Raw genomic sequence first — 22,274 nt, 5'->3', positions numbered from 1 at the left:
AGCTCTGGAGTAAACCGCAGGGTATTAGTTAGGATCAGTACAAGGTAGCAATCTATCATATTCACGGAGATACTCGGTGTTCTGGAAGTTACTTCTATGCAGAAACTTAAAGGGGCTCTATCACTGGATTTTCGCTATTTTAGATAAACATATGCCTGAGTAGCCTATAAAAAGGCTATTCAGGTCCTGCTAATCGTTTGTTAAAAGACCCCCCAGTTTTAATTAATTACCTTTTAAACCTATATGTAAATGAGCCCTACCATGCTCCACGTCATACTCTGTTCACGCCCTCCTCTCTTGCTTCTTCTATGTAAGTCCTCCTGCTTTCGATTCACCGCCTCCAACGGACAAAGTGTTAGCCCCAGGAATGATCCATGACGTCCTGCTCTGTGATTGGCTTGTCCCTGCTAGTGGAACAGGACCTGTGATGACGTCACTACTGCTCTATGATTGGCTTGTCCCTGCAAGTGGAACAGGACCTGTGATGACGTCACTACAAGGTCCTTCATCGTCGTCTACGTAGTGATCTATGCAGAGCAGGGGCTGCAGCTCCCTGTGTCTATCATAGATCTACTGTGGCGGTGAATAGAAAGCAGGAGGAGGGACTTACATAGAAAAACCAAGAGAGGAGGGCGTGAACAGAGTATGACATGGAGGGGTGCCTGGAACGCCCACGGTGCACTGTGGGGCTCATTTAGATATACATTTAAAAGGTAATTCATTAAAACACGGGGGTCTTTTAACAAACGATTAGCAGGACCTGTATAGCATATGTTTATTTAAAATAGCAAAAATACAGTGATAGAGCCCCTTTAACAGTGGTGCTCAAAGGTGGACTTAGTTTTTGCTTGCACACTGCATTTTTTAAGCTGTGATATTACGCCGTCCTGGCAATATATTTTGTACTATGGCATTTATATGACAATATTTTCTACTCTAGTTGCCTAAGGAAAGTCACGTGCAGCGGACAAGGTTGTGATGCTCCTTAGTTGTCTCGGTACCTTATATATTAACAAATGCTCAGCATTTCTGGGGCTGACCTGCAAGTTCTTTGTACATTTAGTACAGTACAGACATGGCTCATGTAAGCATTGTAGTCCACCAGAAGAGAACACACCAAACAAGGTCATATGCTCTTTGAAATGACCACCCCAGATTGCACCGAAAATGGTTTTGTAGGGGTGATCCTCTCAAAGAAGACAGCCAGTATGCATAGTATATGAGTAAACTAAAATCTGTCACATGACATCTTGTCTGGATGAAGGTGTTGTCTTTCCAAAGAAGTCGTCTTCTGAACAGGCACCATGCAAAATAGGACTTTGGTGGCAGTTTCATTTGAGAAGTCTTCTATAGAAGATCTTGAGATCTTTCTCAGGGTCTTCCTGAAGATTTCCTTGACTTTGTGGAGCTTCATGTCCATGGTTGTACCTTGTATTGTAGAGTCTGATTGACTTTTCTCTTCTTCTTTATGATATTGAGACCTCAGGTTCTATGTTAAAAAGAAGGTCATCGTTCCCTCTTCGCACCTCGAGTAGTAAAGGTGATTCTTTCATCACAGCCTCATGTAAATCACCAGAAGTATACAGTGGTCGTCCATTGACTTTCACGATAATGTCGCCATCTTTGATTCCACCCCTGTAGATGTAGAATGATATAATAAGTTACACTATATAGATATCTTTATACTATGAAGGGATTTTGTAAACCAAGTCTAGAACAGTAAATTTTCCCCAAAAGAGGTGTAAAGGGAGAAGACTGAGAGGTAAAAAGGGAGAAGACCGTGTTCTAAAAGAGGCGTAAAGGTAGTAGACTAAGAGGTGTAAAGGAAGAAGACCAGATCCTAAAAGAGACGTAAAGGGAGAAGTCTATGAGGCGGAAAGAGAGAAGACTAAGAGGTGGAAAGAGAGAAGACCATGTTCCAAAAGAGACATAAAGGTAGTAGACTAAGAGGTGTAAAGGAGAAGACTAAGAGGCAAAAAGGGTGGAGAGACTAAGAGATAAAAAAGAAGAAGACTAAGAGGCGTAAAGGGAGAAGATTAGGAGGCAAAAATGGAGAAGACATGTCACAAAAAAGGCATAAAGGGAAAAGACTAAGAGGCGTAAAGGAGAAGGCTATGATTCCAAAAGGGAGAAGACTAATGGAACGAACGATTGTTTACACGGACATAGTTATTGAGGGTACAGAGGTAGCAGTTAGACCCAAACTCTGCTCAGGTTCCTCAGGCCCATCTTCCGCATAAGAAGGTATCTCAAAGCCCATAGATTAGTTACTATGAGTGGAGGGTAACTTCATTTGACTTGTCCCAGGTAATGGGTCATATCAGCAGATGTTCAGGAGAATATTTATCTTCAGTTTTTACCTTTGAGATGGTGAATTAGGCAGAACTTCATGGACATATATCCCACTGTTTACATCTGGAAAATCTGGATTGTTCACCTTGAGTTCCTCAACAAGTCTACAAGCAAATCAAATATTAACGTTATCTTCAAGTTGAACAGATGACATCTATCAAGGGATATGTGTATATAGACTAGTGTTCTCTATCGCTGAGTATTTGTCACATTGAATAGTCCTGTGGTATTAGATGTCAAAAAACCTGACATATACCTGGTGAGGGTCCCAAGCAGTTCCCTTGCAGTATTAAAGGCATAAGATAAGTTCAGAAGGTGACCCAGAGCTACAGTGTTGGCCAAAAGTATTGGCACCCCTACAATCCTGTCAGATAATACTCAGTTTCTTCCAGAAAATGATTGCAATCACAAATTCTTTGGTATTATTATCTTCATTTAATTTTTCTTCAGTGGAAAACCATAAAAAGAATTGTCAAAAAGCCAAATTGGATATAATTCCACACCAAACATAAAAAAGGGGGTGGACAAAAGTATTGGCACTGTTTGAAAAATCATGTGTTGCTTCTCTAATTTGTGTAATTAGCAGCACCTGTTACTTACCTGAGGCACCTAACAGGTGGTGGCAATAACTAAATCACATTTTCAGCCACTTAAAATGGTTTAAAGTTGACTCAACCTCTGTCCTGTGTCATTGTGTGTACCACATTGAGCATGGAGAAAAGAAAGAAGACCAAAGAACTGTCTGAGATCTTGAGAAGCAAAATTGTGAGGAAGCATGAGCAATCTCAAGGCTACAAATCCATCTCCAAAGACCTGAATGTTCCTGTGTCTACCGTGCGCAGTGTCATCAAGAAGTGTAAAGCCCATGGCACTGTGGCTAACCTCCCTAAATGTGGACGGAAAAGAAAAATTGACGAGAGATTTCAACGCAAGATTGTGCGGATGGTGGATAAAGAACCTCGACTAACATCCAAACAAGTTCAAGCTGCCCTGCAATCCGAGGGTACAACAGTGTCAACCCGTACTATCCATCGGCGTCTGAATGAAAAGGGACCGTATGGTAGGAGACCCAGGAAGACCCCACTTCTTACCCAGAGACATAAAAAAGCCAGGCTGGAGTTTGCCAAAACTTACCTGAGAAAGCCAAAAACGTTTTGGAAGAATGTTCTCTGGTCAGAGGAGACAAAAGTAGGAAAAGGCATCAACATAGAGTTTACAGGAAAAAAAAAGAGGCCTTCAAAGAAAAGAACACGGTCCCTACAGTCAAACATGGCGGAGGTTCCCTGATGTTTTGGGGTTCCTTTGCTGCCTCTGGCACTGGACTGCTTGACCGTGTGCATGGCATTATGAAGTCTGAAGACGACCAACACATTGTGCAGCATAATGTAGGGCCCAGTGTGAGAAAGCTGGGTCTCCCTCAGAGGTCAGGGGTCTTCCAGCAGGACAATGACCCAAAACACACTTCAGGTCAGCACTAGAAAATGGTGGTGAGAGAAAGCCCCGGAGACTTGTAAAGTGGCAGCAATGAGTCCAGCCCTGAATCCCATAGAACACCTGTGGGGGAGGAGAGATCTCTTGGTGGCAGTTTGGAGAAGGCCCCCTTCACATCTCAGGGACCTGGAGCAGTTTGCCAAAGAAGAATGGTCTAAAATTCCAGCAGAGCCTTGTAAGAAACTCATTGCTGGTTACCGGAAGCGGTTGTGCGCAGTTATTGTGTCTAAAGGTTGTGCTACCAAGTATTAGGCTGAGGGGGCCAATACTTCTGTCCGGCCCATTTTTGGAGTTTTGTGTAAAATGATCAATGATTTGACTTTCTTTTCATTCTCTTTTGTGTTTTTTCATTGCAAGCAAAATAAATGAAGATATTAATACCAAAGAGATTGTGCTTGCAATCATTTTCTGAAGACAATGAGTATTATCTGACAGAACTGCAGGGGTGCCAATACTTTTGGCCAACACTGTATGTATTATGTGAGGCACTGGTACCTTCTCCTATATTCAGCTCTATTGTGATAAAATATCCCGATAATACATTTTAATTCATTCTAACTATGTACAATAAAACTGCTCAGGTTACACAAGTCAAGCTCAGTTCATGTCCCTTGCCCGGAGCGTTCAGCCCTCGGAGTTCATACTGAGACTCCGGCCAGAAATGACTTTGGGAATAACTTCAGGCTCCGCAGCTACAACTTTTCCATGGCAGATAATAAAAGATTTTTGGCAAGTGCAGACCTCTCTGTTACTTACGCTGGAGTTATGGTCAGCATCTTTATCCCGATGAAACGCTTCTTCCCGTCTGAAGAAACAAACAATGTCAAGACAATGATGGTTATTTCAGTTTTGGTTCCATTAGAACATATTTAAAAAAAAATTGTGAAAAACATTTGTACATCCCTTGTAAAGGCCAGACTGCTCGCCTCCAGCCGGGATTATATGCACAGATAGGAGGAGGTCACGAGAGACTGTACCGCCATACAGTGTGTCAGCTGAGTGACGTACTATGGAAATGTCTGACTTACACTATATTGTGTATTCGTTATGTAAACTACTTATGTTTGCACGTTACTCTATTTATTTGCTAGACTCCATTACTGTGATTATTTACATCCGTGGCCATTCTGTCCTATAAACCACTTAGTGGATAAATATTTGTTTATAAAGTATACTAAAAGAGGACCTGTCACTAGGTCGTAAAAACTCATTGGTGTTCTCTTTATCTAAATCCGTTCAGCCATTCCAAAGATATAAGCCTTCTTAGTGTTGATGTAAATTAGGTTATACTAGCCCAATGGGTGGTAACACTGAAGCACGCAGAGACCCCGCCCCAGAGGAACCACAGTGCTACTGCCTACTTGGCTGATACACTAAAAGGGCTTATATCTTTGGAATAACTGAAAAGATTTGGATAAAACGCTCAGGATGAAAGCACCAGATGAGGTATATCACTAAATCTGTAAAATTCATATTCATCCTCAAATACTTTTTTTTTTCTAAATCTACAGTTCTATACATCTCCAGCACAGACATAACTAATTACATTACATTAATTAGTTGTCATAACACTGGTTTCCTGCACATACCACTAGAGGGAACTCAGGAGCTTACAGAATACTGTGTAGGGGTCCCATAGTTGCAGAGTCCCTCCATTGGGAACTACATCTACCTTCAGAATGGGGGTCCCCAGCCCTCGTCTTGTGGCTGCGAAGAATGGAGAGTACACTGTGCATGTGCAATTCTCTCCATTCACTACTATGGGATTTCTGCAAGTGGCTGAGCAGTGAGACTTGACTATTCAAGGAAGTACCATAAAAGTAGAGTCGCACAGCCACATCACACTCTCGCCTCTATTCAGCCGTGAGATTGGCGTTGGGCATCTATGAGACATTTAGGCATATTATGTGGATAAATGTCCCAGATAAGAGAACCCCTTAAAATCCACCATTTGCATTTATCTATTCTTTTAATTTTTACCTTTAAACTTTTTGTCATGTGTCTCCGTCATGAATTTGGTGATGCGATCGGACGGAATTGCAAAGGAAATTCCAGCTGCCACTTTCAGAGTATTAATTCCAATCACTTCTCCATCCTTGATAAAGCAACACAGTAAAACTAGAATTAGAAGGTTTATGTAAATTTTATTTAATTTTTTTTTTACTTTGCTCTCCTTTATATGAAACAAACATGAGGAATTTCCTCTATATGAGCATGACAATGAACTCAACTTGGCAAATATAGAAAAAAATCTGTGGAGGTCTGATAAGGTCCCCCTGTCCTTTATGAAGAGTTTATGACTCTGAAAAATAAACAAGAGTTGGGTGCCCGCTTATGGATTTTGTATTGGGGGGCCTCCTGTTGATGTAAGGTCCATGCACCTACTTCCTACTGGTTATTGAAAAGCTTGATATTCACACTAAATTCCATAGCCAGTAATAATTCACTATTGGTGAAGGGTTAATATTGTTCCTTTACGTATTATAGTTAAACAATATGAAGATATTAATACTTACCAAGTTTACCAAAGGACCCCCAGAATTTCCATACTGAAAAAAAAACAAAACAATAAAAAAAACTGTGGCAAAATTGTCCAAAAAGGGACATTTCTAAGCTCCTTGGGGGTGGGGTTTCTGGACAAAGCATGGGTGGGGCTTAAAGTAGCACAAAATAGTTTGAAATTTAAGAGGCATGTGTCAGAAGGTGTATAATGATTCCTTAGACATTAGGACATATTTTACAAGGCCTGGTTTGTAGTTTGGTGACTTATCCACAGCAATATTTTTCCCTCTATACACAGACTGCCAGCGATGACATAAATGGATGTAATAAGGAGTCAATAAAGATCCCTGGAGAGAAGGGGGCAGCACTCATTTAAGATATATGGATCAAAAAAATGCCTGGCAACAGTGACTACAGGGATCCAATCCACAAACGCATTATCTATCCAGAAATGAAGACATAAACCTACGTTAATGATGGCGTCTGTCTGCACATAGTCCATATCTGAGTCTCTCAGGCCGAGTTCTTTTCCATCTCTCTGGGCCGTACTGACAATGCCTGTAGTCACCGTGTTCTGTAAAGCGAATGGACTGCCGATAGCCACCACAAATTCTCCAGGCCTAAGATCTGCCGAATGTCCCAAAAGCAATACGGGTAACTTTTTCTAAAACAGGAAGGTAAAACACAAGATTATGTTTTACAAAAATGGACATGTACATGTTAATCTAAGCCCCAAGAGCCCCTGGTGTACCATAACAATCATACGGCTGCCCGATCATTCTTCTCTTTAAACATCACCACAAGATGACAACATAGCTTGACTTTTGGCCAGTGCTGGTCATGGGCTCCTTACCAACCCCTGTGATGGACTGACCTAACAAAGTATCAGAGGATCCTTCGGTGAGCCCTACCTCAATAAGGCTCCTGCAGAAAACACCAAATTTCCTGGGTACTTTCTTTTTCATAAGGGATGTTGGATGTTGGGAACCATTTAATCTCACAAGTCCAAGGAACCCAAGTTCAACATTGCCCTTGTACGTTAGTATGATCGATCGATTGTTACTCCATCACCACTGACTTGGTGAGACATTCATGTGTTTCATTGTGGGATAAGCCAGTCCTGGACTCTTTTAGCAGTGAGTAATCTCTCGCAAGAGCAAAAGACGGAGTTTGACCAAATAAAATCTAAAGTATATGGGCATCTTAAGTGGCTATGGGCACCCTTCTGACTATGGTCCCTACGGGACTGTCTTAATGTTTGACTGGTCAGTCCTCCCCTGGGCTTGCAGGAGCCACTATTCTTGGCACAGCATTAGTCCAGAAGAATAAAATCTACGTCCTCTCTCTCAGTCGCACTCACAATTTCATTGAGTCTCACAATTTCTGCAAAGTTTATAGTTCACAGAGAATTTGGCACACTCAGCAGGATGAAGAATTCTGCAATTCACTTTGTAGGAGAAATATGGGAGTCATGACACTGTCAGCGATAACATTTAGTCCTGGCCTAAGGTCTAGACTATATATTTTTACATCGTATATACTTACTTTAGGGTAAATCTTGATAGTTGCGATATCTGACTTCTTATCGATATCTTTGATGGTTGCCTCATAGGTGTCTCCGTTATGGAGTTGTACTTTTAGGTGTTGTCGTCCTGAGACGGTGTTACTGCTTGATACCACATGAGCGTTGGTTACGATTAATCCCATGTCGGAGATGATAAATCCTGATCCACTGGACAGAGGAACGTTGCGACCAAATAGGGGGTGTCTATGAAAAAATAGGAAAATGGGTTCATTCAGGATGTATCTCTAGGGCCTGCCTTATAAATTATAAGTTACGCAAGGTACATGAACAATGGAGAACCAGAACGCTAAAACAGCAGTTACATGTGGTCATCGGAGGAACCCTCTGACTATAATAGAGTCCACTGGGTGTTCGTCGGGTTTCCTCTGGGATTTTTGGTGGTTTCTGCGACTCCGGCGCAGATGTGAACACAGCTTTAGCTTTATTTTTCAGGTCACGGTACCTAGTAGCATCAGTGCCGCAATAATATTCCACAGAACACAGATACTATCGAATTAAAAAAAGGGTGATAAACTAAGAGACACCTTCCCCCCTTTTACAGTTCATTCTGTGCACTGGTAGCCTATTATCTACAACCAAGCAGTATTAACAATGCAAAGAATTGGAGAGTGCAACAGCAGCAATTATATGTGTGTCTTTTCTGTCCCCCCCCCCCCCTCTCTTCATATACCAATTTGTAGAAAGTAACTGTATGAAAGGTGGAGAAGAAAACATAATTCTTTAATAAGATATATTACAATGCTTCCTATTTTCACCTGTACTATTCACTTACTAGGTACACTGAAAACACGTGTATAACCAGTTAAGGTCTAGGTGGGTAATAACATATCTGGACTCTAAGGACCAAAATTCTATATGAATGCTGAAAATTGTGGAGAATATATTATAGCTGATTTATAAGTTCTTGATCTGCAGTGAAGCTTAAGTTGTCTCTTGTGGCTTTTACTTGCTGTAGACATGACTTCAATACTTGTGGAAAATGGAAAAAATGCAAAGAATTTTTAAGCTCATGGTTAAGGAACAATATTCTCCTTCGAACACCCATATGTGCCAAGGAACTGGAAATATTACACAATTTTTTTTCCATACGTTTGGATACTGTAAAAAGTTTAGTATCCACAAAAAGCTAGATATACTACTTTGCCCAAATCCAAAGAAAAGATTCTGTTCCAGATTAAAATATTGATGATGGAGAGGTCACTACCTCCCAAAAAATATCACACTCCTCATCTTCTGCCATAATCAGTCACATGATCTAGCTTGCCAGGGGGTGTCCTTTATGTCCTTGTCACTGTGCAATCCTGTCCTCACTAAAGCCCCGTGCACACAGGGCAAGAGGGGGCGGATTTTGGCGCTGAATCCATGTCATAATACGCGCCCTCACAATAGTGGTCTAGCTTACTGCGAGCTGTCCTTTCTTCAGGCGGATTCAGCCGCGGCGTCCGCTTCGCGGCAGAACGCTCCCGACTAGGCTCATTCATTTGGGCCTACTCCGGAGCAGGAAGCCGCGATTGTCGGAAGCCGCAACAGGTGGATTTTGGCCCAATTCTGACGCAAATTCCCGCGTCAGAATCAGGACCAAAACCGCCATTCCATGCCCCGTGTGATCAGGGCCTAACTTAACAAAATGACTCACTTAAAAGTTACTACCTCCTACAAAATCAGCATATTCCTCTCCTGCTTCTGTCAACCTTCGCATAATCTACCAGGGTAGTTGATATCTATCTACTGTTTGTCATTGTCTTGGTCCCAGACAACATTATATCACCTTATAACTTGTATAGTTCTCTCACTAACATAATCCCTTGAGTATATTGGTCACTGCCCTTCACAAAATCAATACACTTCTCTTCTGCTGCTGTCACAATTCCCATAATCTATCAACATAGTCTTTTTCCATCTACATTATGTTGTTGTTTTTGTCCCATCCAGTCCTGATTTGATTTTAACATAATGACATAGTTAGGTCACTACCTCCTGCAAGATCAATACACTACTCTCCGGCTTCTGTCATCCCATCATCCATCAATGTGCTCTATATTATTCTACTTTAAGACACTATTCCTGCCCAATCCAGCCCTGGCCCCACAAACATAATGGCATGAGTTGTCAGGTCACTGCTTATCACAAGATCAACACACTCTTCTCCTGCCGCTGTCATCACATTGTATCTGCAGTGTATATCCCCTAAAGAAAGCAATAGAGAATTTTCTACTCATGGTCGCAGAGTGTAAATACAGCTCAATCTTCTTTTTTTTCTCGTGCTAGTGTTGAGTCATTTCAGGACATAGGATTTCTAGGCTCGCAAAGATGAATGATGGAGTAACGCAAGCTATATGGCAAGCACTTAAGAATTTTTATAGCTGCGAGGAGCCTTCATTTATTTTGGCACATTGGCTTTCCCCAGGTTACAAATTACTTACTGCATTTTTTGACTTTCCTCTATATTTAACACCAGAAGCAAGCAGCAATTTTCGTGATTTAGAGAGTACCCGTCCTGTCTGTGGCTGCAGTATTAATGCCAGATAATCATTTTATGTCACCACTGTGGTGTAGACGTGAGACCGTCCTGCCAAGTATCCAAATAATCCACCTCAAGGCTGCTTTTTAGGAAACACTTTGCTGGTCTAATAAGATGCAGAGCTGGGTATTAGTCACTCTTCTCAGCAAGCAGTAGTGCCGTGTTACACGTATATGTGGCATAGGGTACTGCCCACCGCCAACCCTATAGATCCGGCGATAGACGTACAGATGTAGCAAAGGTTAACATGACGATAACACTGCGGCTCATCGTATTAACTCTTTCAATGGGTTATCAATAGATTCTGTTGTCGTCTAAGATAAGGATATCAAGGCATGGTGACAAAGTCAAGTTAAACAGTGCTGCATCTGTATATAGGAGTGCTACCCCAGTGCAAATGGTGTTTATACTAATGGTGTCTCCTTACGCAGCCTTTGGCACCAGGTGGCAGAGCCCGTGTGCTGCTAATACCCGTGCAGCCCCTATAGCTGCAATAAATAAATACCGTAATGCTAGGACTACATGGTGACTTTGGCCCCAATTCCCAAAGATCGCCATGCCACACAGTGATTCCTAGACTTAATGTAAGTGAATGGAGTTGCATGGTGACCCCGAGGGTGCTAACTGTGACTTTGTAATCTCAAAAAATCCAACAGTGCTTGATGTTTTTGAAACTAGAAGTCGCGACACCCTCAGGAGTCGCAAAGGAACTCCATTCACTTATATTAGGGAAAGGTTCACAGGGCGGTCTTTGGATGTGTTACGGGAATTGTTGCAAAAGTCACCATGTAACTGTAGCGCTACAATTTTCCAATATGTTATCTATATCTGTTCCACAAATGTTTGGGATCTCTGCTAGGCTGTTACTTCTCTTCCTCCACTTCCTACCGTACGCTACCCCATTCTGAGTCAGGATAGACGATAGTTATACCAAAATATCTACCGAATACATATGGGGACACATGTTCTAATCCTGTCTAAGATGTAGAACCTTTTCATAGAACATGCTCTATTGTTTCATGGTCTGGCCTCTTAGGACCCAAGAGGTGAATGGATTTGTGACAAAAATGGATCACACACTGGTTCGTGAAAAACATGGCCAAGACTCGGCAAGGCTGTGTGAATACAACCTTAGGCAGTGCAAACTTAGATTACATAGTCTAAAAATGCACCATATTTCTCATACTGGTTGGTACAGGATAAATCTGCCGCATCCATAGATTGTGTAGCCTAGTTAAAGGGGCTCTATCATTAGATTTTGGCCATTTGAGATAATCATATGCCTGAATAGCCTTTAAAAAGGCTATTCAAGTGCTGCTAATCGTTTTTCCAAGACCCCCCCGTTTTTACGTTTTTAGCCATTTTAAAGGCTATTGAGGCATATGATTATCTCAAATGGCCAAAATCTAATGATACAGCCCCTTTAACACTACCTATTTGTTGGCTTACTTTCCGAAAAAAGCAAGCCGCAAAATTTTATCACATTTTGGTGTGTAATATCTCATCTTAAGCCACCATGTTTTTATAAACGAAACCACACCCCTTTCCATTAAACCATCCCCCCTTGTCAAACAAGGTACAAAAAGTGTCTAAAGTAATAGATGCGGTGAACAACACAACTGTTTCCTTAGCACATCTTCCCCATCCCACATCTTCTACAGAATGCCTATTGAACCATTGGTCATAATGTTGACTATGACTGGGCCAAAAGGGACAGTTATGGTATCTTCATACAACCTGGTGCTGATTTTGAGGCAGATTATGCCTCAAAATCAGCACCAGATTCCGCCCTGGTTCTGCCTCCTATTGAGTGGTAGGCAGAGATTGTAGCAGGATGCCGAAACAATAAGAGTCCTGATCGAATTTTCCCCAAAGTCCGCTCATCAGGCCCATTCATCTGAAACTAAACAGCTGGGAAAAGCTCTATTTTGGGTTTCCACCACGAACGATAAGGATCTGAGGTAGGTGTCCCACCGAAAATTGCTCATTTCGACCATGTGAACCTAGCCTGATGATATTGGGTTTTACCCAAGACTAAGGGTTCTTTGCCCACTCAACCACATTTCAATGACCCTTGGCCCATTTCCACACCCCATGTGTTCCTCTAGATAAGCAAGCCCATGGCCTAGCAGTAAAATGTATAGGATCTCCCATGTCTGGACCCATCCTGTCTCCAAGGGCCCCATTAAAACTGCATATTCTGACTCTACAGCGTGTACACCTTTACAGCAGCAAAGCAGATTAGAAGACATTACCTGACAAAAAGTTCAATGTGCACCACTGCCGGAGCAATCTTTTCCACCACATCAGCAATGAAGTTAAATTTGTACCGTGGGCTGTTGGGATGTTGGTGACCTATACTGGCAGAAAAAATTGGGTATGTTAGTAAGAACATTCCTTGGCGACGTCTCCAACACGCAGACAGGATTACGTTAATTACAGTCTTTCGATTTACAACTTCTGGATAAGATGTCTTCTAAACCCGTACGTAGTCATAACCTTGGCTAACCCCATTTTTCTGAAAGTTCACAAAATGCAATTAAAACCAAAGAACATTCAGAGATCTATAAATGGAGATCATAGACGTCATCTGTTCCACCGATGACATATTGATATTATGTGTTTTTGGTGACGCTGGACCCAGTAACCCCATAGGGGTTAACACAGATCTTAATCTGTTCCACCTCGTGGCATATACTTAGTTCCAGACTTCTTCCCTGTCTGGACCAGTTGCGGTGTGCTACGTTTACTTGAGGATGACCACATAAAAGGGTCCACTTGAAAACATTTGGCGTTTATGTAACAAGCTTCTCAAAAGCGTAGACCAGGAAGGTTTTATGTGGTCCGAAACCACAAACATCGTCCCAACATGGAAAATTTACAGACAATACAAGACGTTTAAATATTTACATGTAAAGGACCACTCAGTGTAAACTCCAACTTGGCTTACATCAAAAAGCTACTAAAATATTCCTTAATATAAGCAGAATCTACAAGTTCAAGGAACATAATGAAGATACAGATGTAAAAATATGGGAAGAATTTTCCTACATACACATCTCTGATGTTTGGGTTGGCATCGAGGATCTACGTATCATGGAAGAAGCCTTTACTGTATGCCTTTTATTGAGAGGGGTCCACTCTGTCAACCCCAATGGCAACCCAATGGTGGTCCTGCTTATATGCATTTTTGGCACATGGCTGTTTATGTAAAAAATATTTCTTTAAAAACTTTTTCCATTTTCTGACCTTTCGAGAAAAGTAATGGGAGCAGGGTATGATCCAGCAAGCTCGTGTAGGCACCCCAGCCTGTCAAATTTAGTACAACTCATGCCAGAATCTTATGAATTATAAAAGATTTTTTTGAGGAGTCTTCAGTAATTGATACCTTTTTTAATGGCTAACTAAAAATGATGACCTATTGCAAGCTTTCGGGACTACTAAACAGGTCCCTTCATCAGGCTGGTATAACACAATATCCTGTTACACCAGCCTGATGCACGGACCTTTTTAGTAGAGATGAGCGAGTAGTACTCGATCGAGTAGGTATTTGATCGAATACTACAGTATTCGACATAGTCATACTCGATCGAGTATCACTCACTATTCGAATGTAAAACTTCGACGCAGAACCAGCATTGATTGGCCGAATGCTATACAGTCAGCCAATCAACACTGGTTCTTCTCCTACCTTTAGAAGTCTTCTCCGTGCAGCTTCCCCGCGGCGCCTTCCGGCTCTTCATTCACTCTGCCAGGCATTGGGCCTGGGCAGAGCCGACTGCGCATGTCCGCTTGTAGTGCGGGCATGCGCAGTCGGCTCTGCCCAGGCCCGATGCCTGGCAGAGTGAATTCAGAGCCGGAAGATGCCGCGGGGATGCTGCAAGGAGAAGACTTCTTGGAGGATCCAGCCCGACCCTCACTCGTGGACTTGGTAAGTATAATTTGATCGAATGTTGCCTTACCCCTGAAACGCGCATTTTCCTCCCATAGACTATAATAAGGTTCGATATTCGATTCGAGTAGTCGAATATTGAGCGGCTATCCGAAACGAATATCGAATATCGAACATTTTACTGTTCACTCATCTCTAGTCTTCAGTAGTTGATAAATTTTTTAATGGCTAACTAAAAATGATGACCTATTGCGAGCTTTTGGGACTACTAAACAGGTCCCTTCATCAGGCTGGTATAACACAATATCGTGTTACACCAGCCTGATGAAGGGACCTTTATAGGAGTCCCAAAAGCTCGCAATAGGTCATAATTTTTAGTTAGCCATTAAAAAAAGGTATCAACTACTGAAGACTCCTCAAAAAAAAAATGTTATATTTCATATCCACTGTCTAGCATGGTATAGATATTTTTCCTTACAGAAAACTTATGAGAGTTATACCTGAAATCTACGCCAGTCAAGAATTGGCCTAGATTTCAGGAACAACTAATGTCAATTTTCTTTTCTGGTGCATGTGGGACCTCCTGAGATGCCGGTGAATTATTAAAAACTCAGAATGACTAAGGGGGTGTTCATATGTAGAAATTTGATGCAGAAATTGAGGCGGAATCTGCCTAAAATCTGCCTCCCATTCACTGAAATGAAAGGGAGGCAGAAAATACATGTCTTGACAAAAAACGTTGAGGAATTGGATTCAGAATTTGACAAAATCTGCTCATGGAGTTTGGAATTTGACAGTCCAATAAAGGCAAACTACATCGGCATTGTTCCCCAAATTCCTCTTCAAATTCAGCATCTAAACCATGTCTGTTTTTGTCCAACAGAAAAAAAATCTTCAAATTGCTGAAGAAAGAGTTTTCTATTTGACAAATTCTGCGTCAAATTCCTTCATATGAACACCCCAAGTGCTACCAGTATTACAACAGGAGCATGAAGCGCCAAACGTAATAAATTCCTCCATCTCCTTTTTCCAATCATATAAACGAAGAAGACTATTTTCACGAATTTGTAGTGTTTTTTGATAGTCTACATGTACAGGTTCACCAAAGGTAAAACAAGACTGTCATTCCTCCCAAGGTTACTCCAAGACTTTGCACATTCTCCATGATGCATTTTGCATACAAGGTATTTGTAGAAAAAGGAAAGAAAATATTTGATGACTTCAAAGTGTAAGCCAAAAAATATTTGACAATCATTCCAACTTGGCAGACGCTTCGAAATATTTGAGAGTACCACCTATGTAAACAGCTCAGCTCACCCGTTTCAACACCGGTCACTGGCTACACCTAGCTCCGTGTCTACAACCTGGCAGCGCTTACAATATGGCTCAGTGCTCCTCAGTCCCCACCTCGCTCCATGGCACCTTTTCACATTTTATGACCGCACGGCTATAAAATTCTGGTTTATGGGCCTCAGTGCAAAAATAAATAAATGGCTACCCATATTAATGGGGGAAAGTGCAGATGTGAAGCTATACCTAGACTATGGGACGTCTCTCCTCATGCCATATACTGTAGGAAAGATATAGGAAGATTCATGTTTATTTTCCATTTCTACTCTGCGTATCGTAGGAAAGACTTTGTATAAGAGTACATGGAATGTAAGACACGAGGATCATCTAGTCTGCCGCTAAGAATCCATAAAATAAAGCACATTTCAAGAGATTTCAACTAAAACTGTTCAGGTTCGTGAAGGAAACTGCAACAAGCTGCCAGCCATATTGATTTCTAATGATATTCAAGTGGGAGGAGAAGCTAGCTACTTCCTCTGTCACCGAGGTCACCAAATTTTCCATTAGAACCGAGCAAGCTATACTGTATATTAGGGTAAAGTCTCAGGTGTGCTTGACACTTCACTGATGGACCTTAAGAGATAACATGGGTGACGCTTGTATATATCAGATAGCTACTTACTGTCCTACAAAGTGAAGGCAAGAGATGTCAGAAGAACAAAAAGAAAAGCTTACAATGGAAAGACAACACACAGGGCAGTAACTTCACATTTTAGAGAGTCTGTCACCAGAACCCAGCATATCAACCCAGCATTGCAGATAGATAGGTTACGGTCACCAGAACCCATCATATCAACCTAGCCCTGCAGATAGATAGGTTAGGGTCACCAGAACCAGTATATCACCCCAGCCCTGCAGATAGATAGGTTAGTGTCACCAGACCCAACATATCACCCCAGCCCTGCAGATAGATAGGTTACAGTCACCAGAACCAGCATATCAACCCAGCCCTGCAGATAGATAGGTTAGGGTCACCAGAGCCAGCATATCACCCCAGCCTTGCAGATAGATAGGTTAGGGTCACTAGAACCAGCATATCACCCCAGCCCTGCAGATAGATAGGTTAGTGTCACCAGAACCCAGCATATCAACCTAGCCCTGCAGATACATAGGTTACGGTCACCAGAACCCATCATATCAACCCAGCCCTACAGATAGATAGGTTAGTGTCACCAGAACCAGCATATCACCCCAGCCCTGGAGATAGATAGGTTAGTCTCACCAGAACCAGCATATCAACCCATCCCTGCAGATAGATAGGTTACAGTCACCAGAACCAGCATATCAACCCAGCCCTGCAGATAGATAGGTTAGGGTCACCAGAGCCAGCATATCAACCCAGCCTTGCAGATAGATAGGTTAGGGTCACTAGAACCAGCATATCAACCCAGCATTGCAGATAGATAGGTTACGGTCACCAGAACCCATCATATCAACCCAGCCCTACAGATAGATAGGTTAGTGTCACCAGAACCAGCATATCACCCCAGCCCTGGAGATAGATAGGTTAGTCTCACCAGAACCAGCATATCACCCCAGCCCTGCAGATAGATAGGTTAGTGTCACCAGAACCAGCATATCACCCCAGCCCTGCAGATAGATAGGTTAGTCTCACCAGAACCAGCATATCAACCCATCCCTGCAGATAGATAGGTTACAGTCACCAGAACCAGCATATCACCCCAGCCCTGCAGATAGCTAGGTTAGTGTCACCAGAACCAGCATATCAACCCAGCCCTGCAGATAGATAGGTTAGTGTCACCAGAACCAGCATATCAACCCAGCCCTGCAGATAAATAGGTTAGGGCCATCAGAACCAGCATATCACCCCAGTCCTGCAGATAGATAGGTTAGGGTCACCAAAACACAACATATCAACCAGGCCCTGCAGATAGATAATTTAGGATCATCTGAATCCAACCATGTTTTTCACGTACCAAGAAAATGCCTTTGGTGCTGTCAATGAGCAAATTAGATATTCGGAGCACTGAGGGAAATGCTATTGCTCCAAATACATATATGATAATGCCCTCATTGCACCAAAAAGCTCATTTGCATATTGAAAAGCAGCAATATCTTGCCACCAATTCACAAGGGGAGAACACTTTGATTAAGGTGACACTAACCTATCTATCTGCAAGGCTGGGGTGATATGCTGGGTCTGGTGACAGTAACCTATCTATCTGCAGGGCTGGGTTGATATACTGGGTCTGGTGACACTAACCTATCTATCTGCAGGGCTGGGTTGATATACTGGGTCTGGTGACACTAACCTATCTATCTGCAGGGCTGGGTTGATATGCTGGTTCTGATGGCCCTAACCTATTTATCTGCAGGGCTGGGTTGATATGCTGGTTCTGGTGACTCTAACCTATCTATCTGCAGGGCTGGGTTGATATACTGGGTCTGATGACACTAACCTATCTATCTGCAGGGCTGGGTTGATGTTCTGGATTCTGGTAACAATAACCTATCTATCTGCGAGGCTGGGTTGATGTTCTGGATTCTGGTAACAATAACCTATCTATCTGCAGGGCTGGATTGATATGCTGGTTCTGGTAACACTAACCTATCTATGTGCACGACTGGATTGATATGCTGGTTTTGGTGACCCTAACCTATCTATCTGCAGGGCTGGGTTGATATGCTGGCTCTGGTGACCCTAACCTATCTATCTGCAGGGCTGGGGTGATATGCTGGTTCTGGTGAACCTCTTGGGTAATAACCCAACCCTTCTGAGAGTGTACAAAGTAAACCATAGTCCAGGCACAAAACCACTGCTCCTCCCTGTGTTCCTATAGGATCCTTCATGATATCCGCCTCTAACCCATAAGTGAGGGCATGATACATGAACTTCCAATGGGACTTCCAAGGTATAGAAGATATGCTATATATCAAGTACAAAAACAAAACTGTACTTCTTACTACTCTATGTTTCCAGGAGCAGAGGACTACATGGATTTGCAATTACGAAACTATGAGGTCTATGTAGACCTGACTTGGATGTGGAGTGAAGGCATCTGAGGTATTTAACAAGTCTGCTCCACCGCTGTCTACAGGCCTGGACAATGAGGCTTATTTACTCAACCAAGTCCAAGACTTGTGAAAAAGAGAATATGGCAGCAATGAAAGGGTTATAGGAGAAGGTCTCATGAAGTGAAGCATCTCCCGAAACTGCATTCCAAACTTTATGACAGAATAGACCATACACAGGAGGACACAACACAGTCTGGGGCAATTCCAATCAGAAGACAAAATTTATACAAACTCATAGTCTTCTCTATCAGCCACCCTCACCTGGTCACATCCCATCTCTCACATGGTATTCTCCTGACTTCACCAGGAGAGACTACATAGGAGAAGTATGACTTCCACCAGACTCATCGTTGTGCCCATTTCTATAGTATTCTGCTGTTACTGTATATAGATGCTGGTGTGTTCTTCCTTTGTTGCCAACTCATAATTTTGTTGATATCAGGCACCTCAGAAGATGGTGGTCACTGCCCTAGGACAAGGGGATATGGCACGGCTCCAACTGGCATACCTACTTGTCCTCTATAGACAGAATCTCCCAATTACTGCAATTGACTACATATATAGACCCCCAATAAGAAGATGAAATATGGTTTACAGGGCACAACCCCCCTTCACTCCATAACATCTCAGACTCATCTCAGTTATCTGCTGGAAACAGTATTTCCCTCCAATAACCCCTAAGAAATAGACCATAGTACCCCTCAAATTTGATTGTTTTCTGCTGGAGCCCACCAGAATATCCTCCAGTACTCAGGTGGACTAGAAGATGTTTTAGGTTGGACCTTCTTCTGTTTAAAGCGTTTGTTCATAAGATCTTAATACCCTCAGCAAAGAAACATGGACAGCTCCTGTGTCTACTAGACCAAGGAACGTTCTTAGAACAAAGATGGTCAAACCCACCAATTTTGTTGGGGCCACCATCTTCCCATTCAGAAAACAGCTAAGTGGTGATGTATATGGGGCACACGTCCACTGGGGAAATGGCCATTTGGCCGACATCTACTGAAGGTGTCTGACACTACTTTCTACCCCTTTAAAGCTCAGGCTACACGGTCATACGAGGTATTATGATGGACGCCAATCCTTCATCCAATGGACAAGGGATTTGTGTTAATCTAAAAAAAAATCAGACCCAGATGAAGATGGTTATTAATCCTAAATTCTTGAGGTCTACAGAGAATGACTTCCTGTAGCCGAAATGTGGAGGAGTCCGGCACTGCCCGGCAAACAAGTCAGCAGCTTCCTGATGTACAGAGATTACAGCTGTGAAGGAACGGAGTAGTGCTGGTTTGTGTAGGGTTAGTATAGACATAGATCCTCAAATCCAGAACAGCCAAGATATATGAGCATATATGGGCAAAATACAGTATATGGGCACACATAACAAAACATAAGCCCAGCTATAGCGAGTGCAATATAAGAAGAATGGATTTCTACCATCCTGACTTGCTCTGCACTGAATATTGGCAAGATAATACTGATAATGATTATAATGACCGGCCATAGGGTCGCTCAGAAGAAGTGGCAGTGGCCGGAAATAAAGCGGCACGGTGACGTCTAGTCCTGTTCTAATGCTCACAATCCACGTAGTTGGACATGGGTGGCATACTAATATAGCAGATGAGGTGCCATCTAGTGAAAGCCCCTTCCCCAGAACTTCTGATTGTCTGTATCCATGCCAGTCAGTAGGGTGCCCTATATATATGGCCCTGCTATATCACAAAGCAAGGTGTACTTTTTGGTTGCACCAGGTACAGCGCACCCACTGGCATCTGTCCTGGTGACTGATTTTGTCTTGTATAATGAAAACTTCTGCAACTTTCTAATATACTTTATGTTAACGTTCCTCAACATTTGCAAGATCTCTGCTTGCTGTCTGTGAATGGATGAATATTAGGGTTTACACAAGCTGACAGCCTGTACAGGCCAATACTTCTCACCTCTAAAAGACCGATACAGTGACATAGTATGGCTGAGAACAGACATGAGCATGACCGAAGAGACAAACGAAGGAAATACGCATTACATACATTTCCATAGGCATCAATGTTATTCTGCTGCAAGAAGACGTCTAAGCCATATCTTACGCTGTCGGCTGTGACCACCTCCTGGGTTTATGCTATCTCCCCTTAAACGCCTCTTCTCCAGACTAAACAGATTTAACCCCTTCAGTCTCTCCTCATAACGGAGGTCCTCCTTGCCCCATATCCGTTTTTTTGGTCCTCTGTGGGACCTTTACCCATTCTAGGAACCCTTTCTATGAACTGGTGCCCAAAACTGAACTACATAACCCAGATGGGACCGCACCGATTATGTATAAAGGGGTCTCCCATGAGACCACCCCCCTTATAATGCATGACAATATTCTGTTGGCTTTAGAAGCAGCTGACTGACATTGTGTAGTTATTTAGTCTATAATCTATTGTATCCCCTCTATACAACCTCTGTAAACTACGTAACCAATTACACAAGTTTGGGTTAACTCTGCTACATCTGTATGTGTATAGTGTCAGCGCAGCCATCCTTACACTACACTGGTGCCAGCCATAGTTAGAGTGGTGAGGTTATGCTGGTACTTGTAGTTCTTTAGCAGATTTGACAGCCTATAAGTGCAATGCAATCATTAGTGCTAGCTCTCCTCCTTGGCATGCATGCCCCTCCTTACCCGATTGGCAGGGACCCTTGTGCACCTGCACCACAGGTGAGTGCCCCTGCTGCAGCGCCCTCCTGCTGGCTAGTTTCAGCTGGCACAGGTTGTTGTAGGTCTGTCCATCATTGGCACACACTTCATAGTCGTGCTTGCACTGGCAGGTCCCCTTCAGTCCTCTCTTGCCAGGGGGCGGCTTGCACTGCATGGTGTCCCCGCAGGGAGGGTCTCCTTCCCGGCCGCAGGGCTCTCCTTCGCCCGCTGCACAGATCAGGCAGCAGTTGCAGCGGTCGGGCACATAGCCACTGGGGCACACGGGGCTCGGGCACCGGGAAACATCACAGCGGGACGGGCAGGCTGAGGAGCCCAGGAATAGGGGCAGCAGCAGTAGTAGTAGTGGTAGGGGGCAGCAGCCTGGCATCCTGAGGGGCAACAAGTCTATGGTCTGGTAGAGGGGCAGCAGTCAGCTGTGCATTACATAGGATGGAGAGGGCAGAGGCTGAGCCTGTTATATGGAAGAGTAATGAGAGGGGATGTGAGGAGGCCGGGGGTGGTGCTGGGGGAGTCTCAGCTGCAGCCCCCTCCTCCCCTCTCCCTCCTCCTCCAGCTCCGACACTGACTACACATGGATGGCTGCAGTCTGCACAGTGTGGATGGGAGCTTAGTACTTTGTGTCAGTAAGTTTAGTGTGTCAGTAAGTGTGGTGTGTCAGTAAGTGTAGCGTGTCAGTATTAGTACAGTATGTCAGTCAGTATATGTGTCAGTAAGGCTAGGTTCACACTATTTTTGGTGGTTTCTGCGGCAGAGACTCTGACACAGATGTGTTGCTATCCTAAGTGTGATACGTCATGTTTGTGTCAGTAAGGCCCTATTCACATCTGCGTTCAGGTTTCTGTTT

The 22,274-nt window shown here is 43.0% G+C and overlaps 2 protein-coding genes across 2 annotated transcripts in view; one reads left to right on the top strand and one right to left on the bottom strand.

Moving 5' to 3' along the window:
- ACOX3 (acyl-CoA oxidase 3, pristanoyl) overlaps positions 1–6,953 on the top strand; it is a 76,015-nt gene extending 69,062 nt beyond the window's left edge. Inside the window, exon 19 of the mRNA XM_075260574.1 lies at positions 6,644–6,953. The gene's annotated coding sequence lies outside the window, so the exon portion shown is untranslated. The remainder of the gene's footprint in view (positions 1–6,643) is intronic.
- HTRA3 (HtrA serine peptidase 3) lies at positions 736–21,896 on the bottom strand. The gene is made up of 9 exons (XM_075260776.1): positions 21,395–21,896; positions 12,707–12,806; positions 7,891–8,113; positions 6,815–7,009; positions 6,360–6,392; positions 5,824–5,938; positions 4,600–4,648; positions 2,361–2,456; positions 736–1,635 (listed from the first exon to the last, which is right to left on the bottom strand). The coding sequence occupies exons 1-9, from the start codon at positions 21,795–21,797 to the stop codon at positions 1,467–1,469; spliced, it is 1,383 nt and encodes a 460-aa protein (XP_075116877.1). The 5' UTR covers positions 21,798–21,896; the 3' UTR covers positions 736–1,466.
- Between the last annotated feature and the right edge of the window lie 378 nt (positions 21,897–22,274).

The sequence above is a fragment of the Leptodactylus fuscus genome, chromosome 1, assembly GCF_031893055.1.
Source record: "Leptodactylus fuscus isolate aLepFus1 chromosome 1, aLepFus1.hap2, whole genome shotgun sequence".
Lineage (NCBI taxonomy): Eukaryota > Metazoa > Chordata > Amphibia > Anura > Leptodactylidae > Leptodactylus > Leptodactylus fuscus.
Note: the sequence above shows the minus strand (reverse complement) of the source record. Positions and strands in the feature narration are given on the sequence as shown.

Bases quoted from the DNA above. Each gene is read 5' to 3' on its own strand.
- HTRA3 (XM_075260776.1), bottom strand. From the start codon at position 21,797: ATGCCAGGCTGCTGCCCCCTACCACTACTACTACTGCTGCTGCCCCTA. The intron at 12,807-21,394 runs GTAAGGAGGGGC...CTGCCAGTATAG, and splicing joins CAAGGGTCCCTGCCAATCGG to GTCACCAACATCCCAACAGC. The intron at 2,457-4,599 runs GTAAGTAACAGA...ATTTGCTTGTAG, and splicing joins ATGCTGACCATAACTCCAGC to ACTTGTTGAGGAACTCAAGG.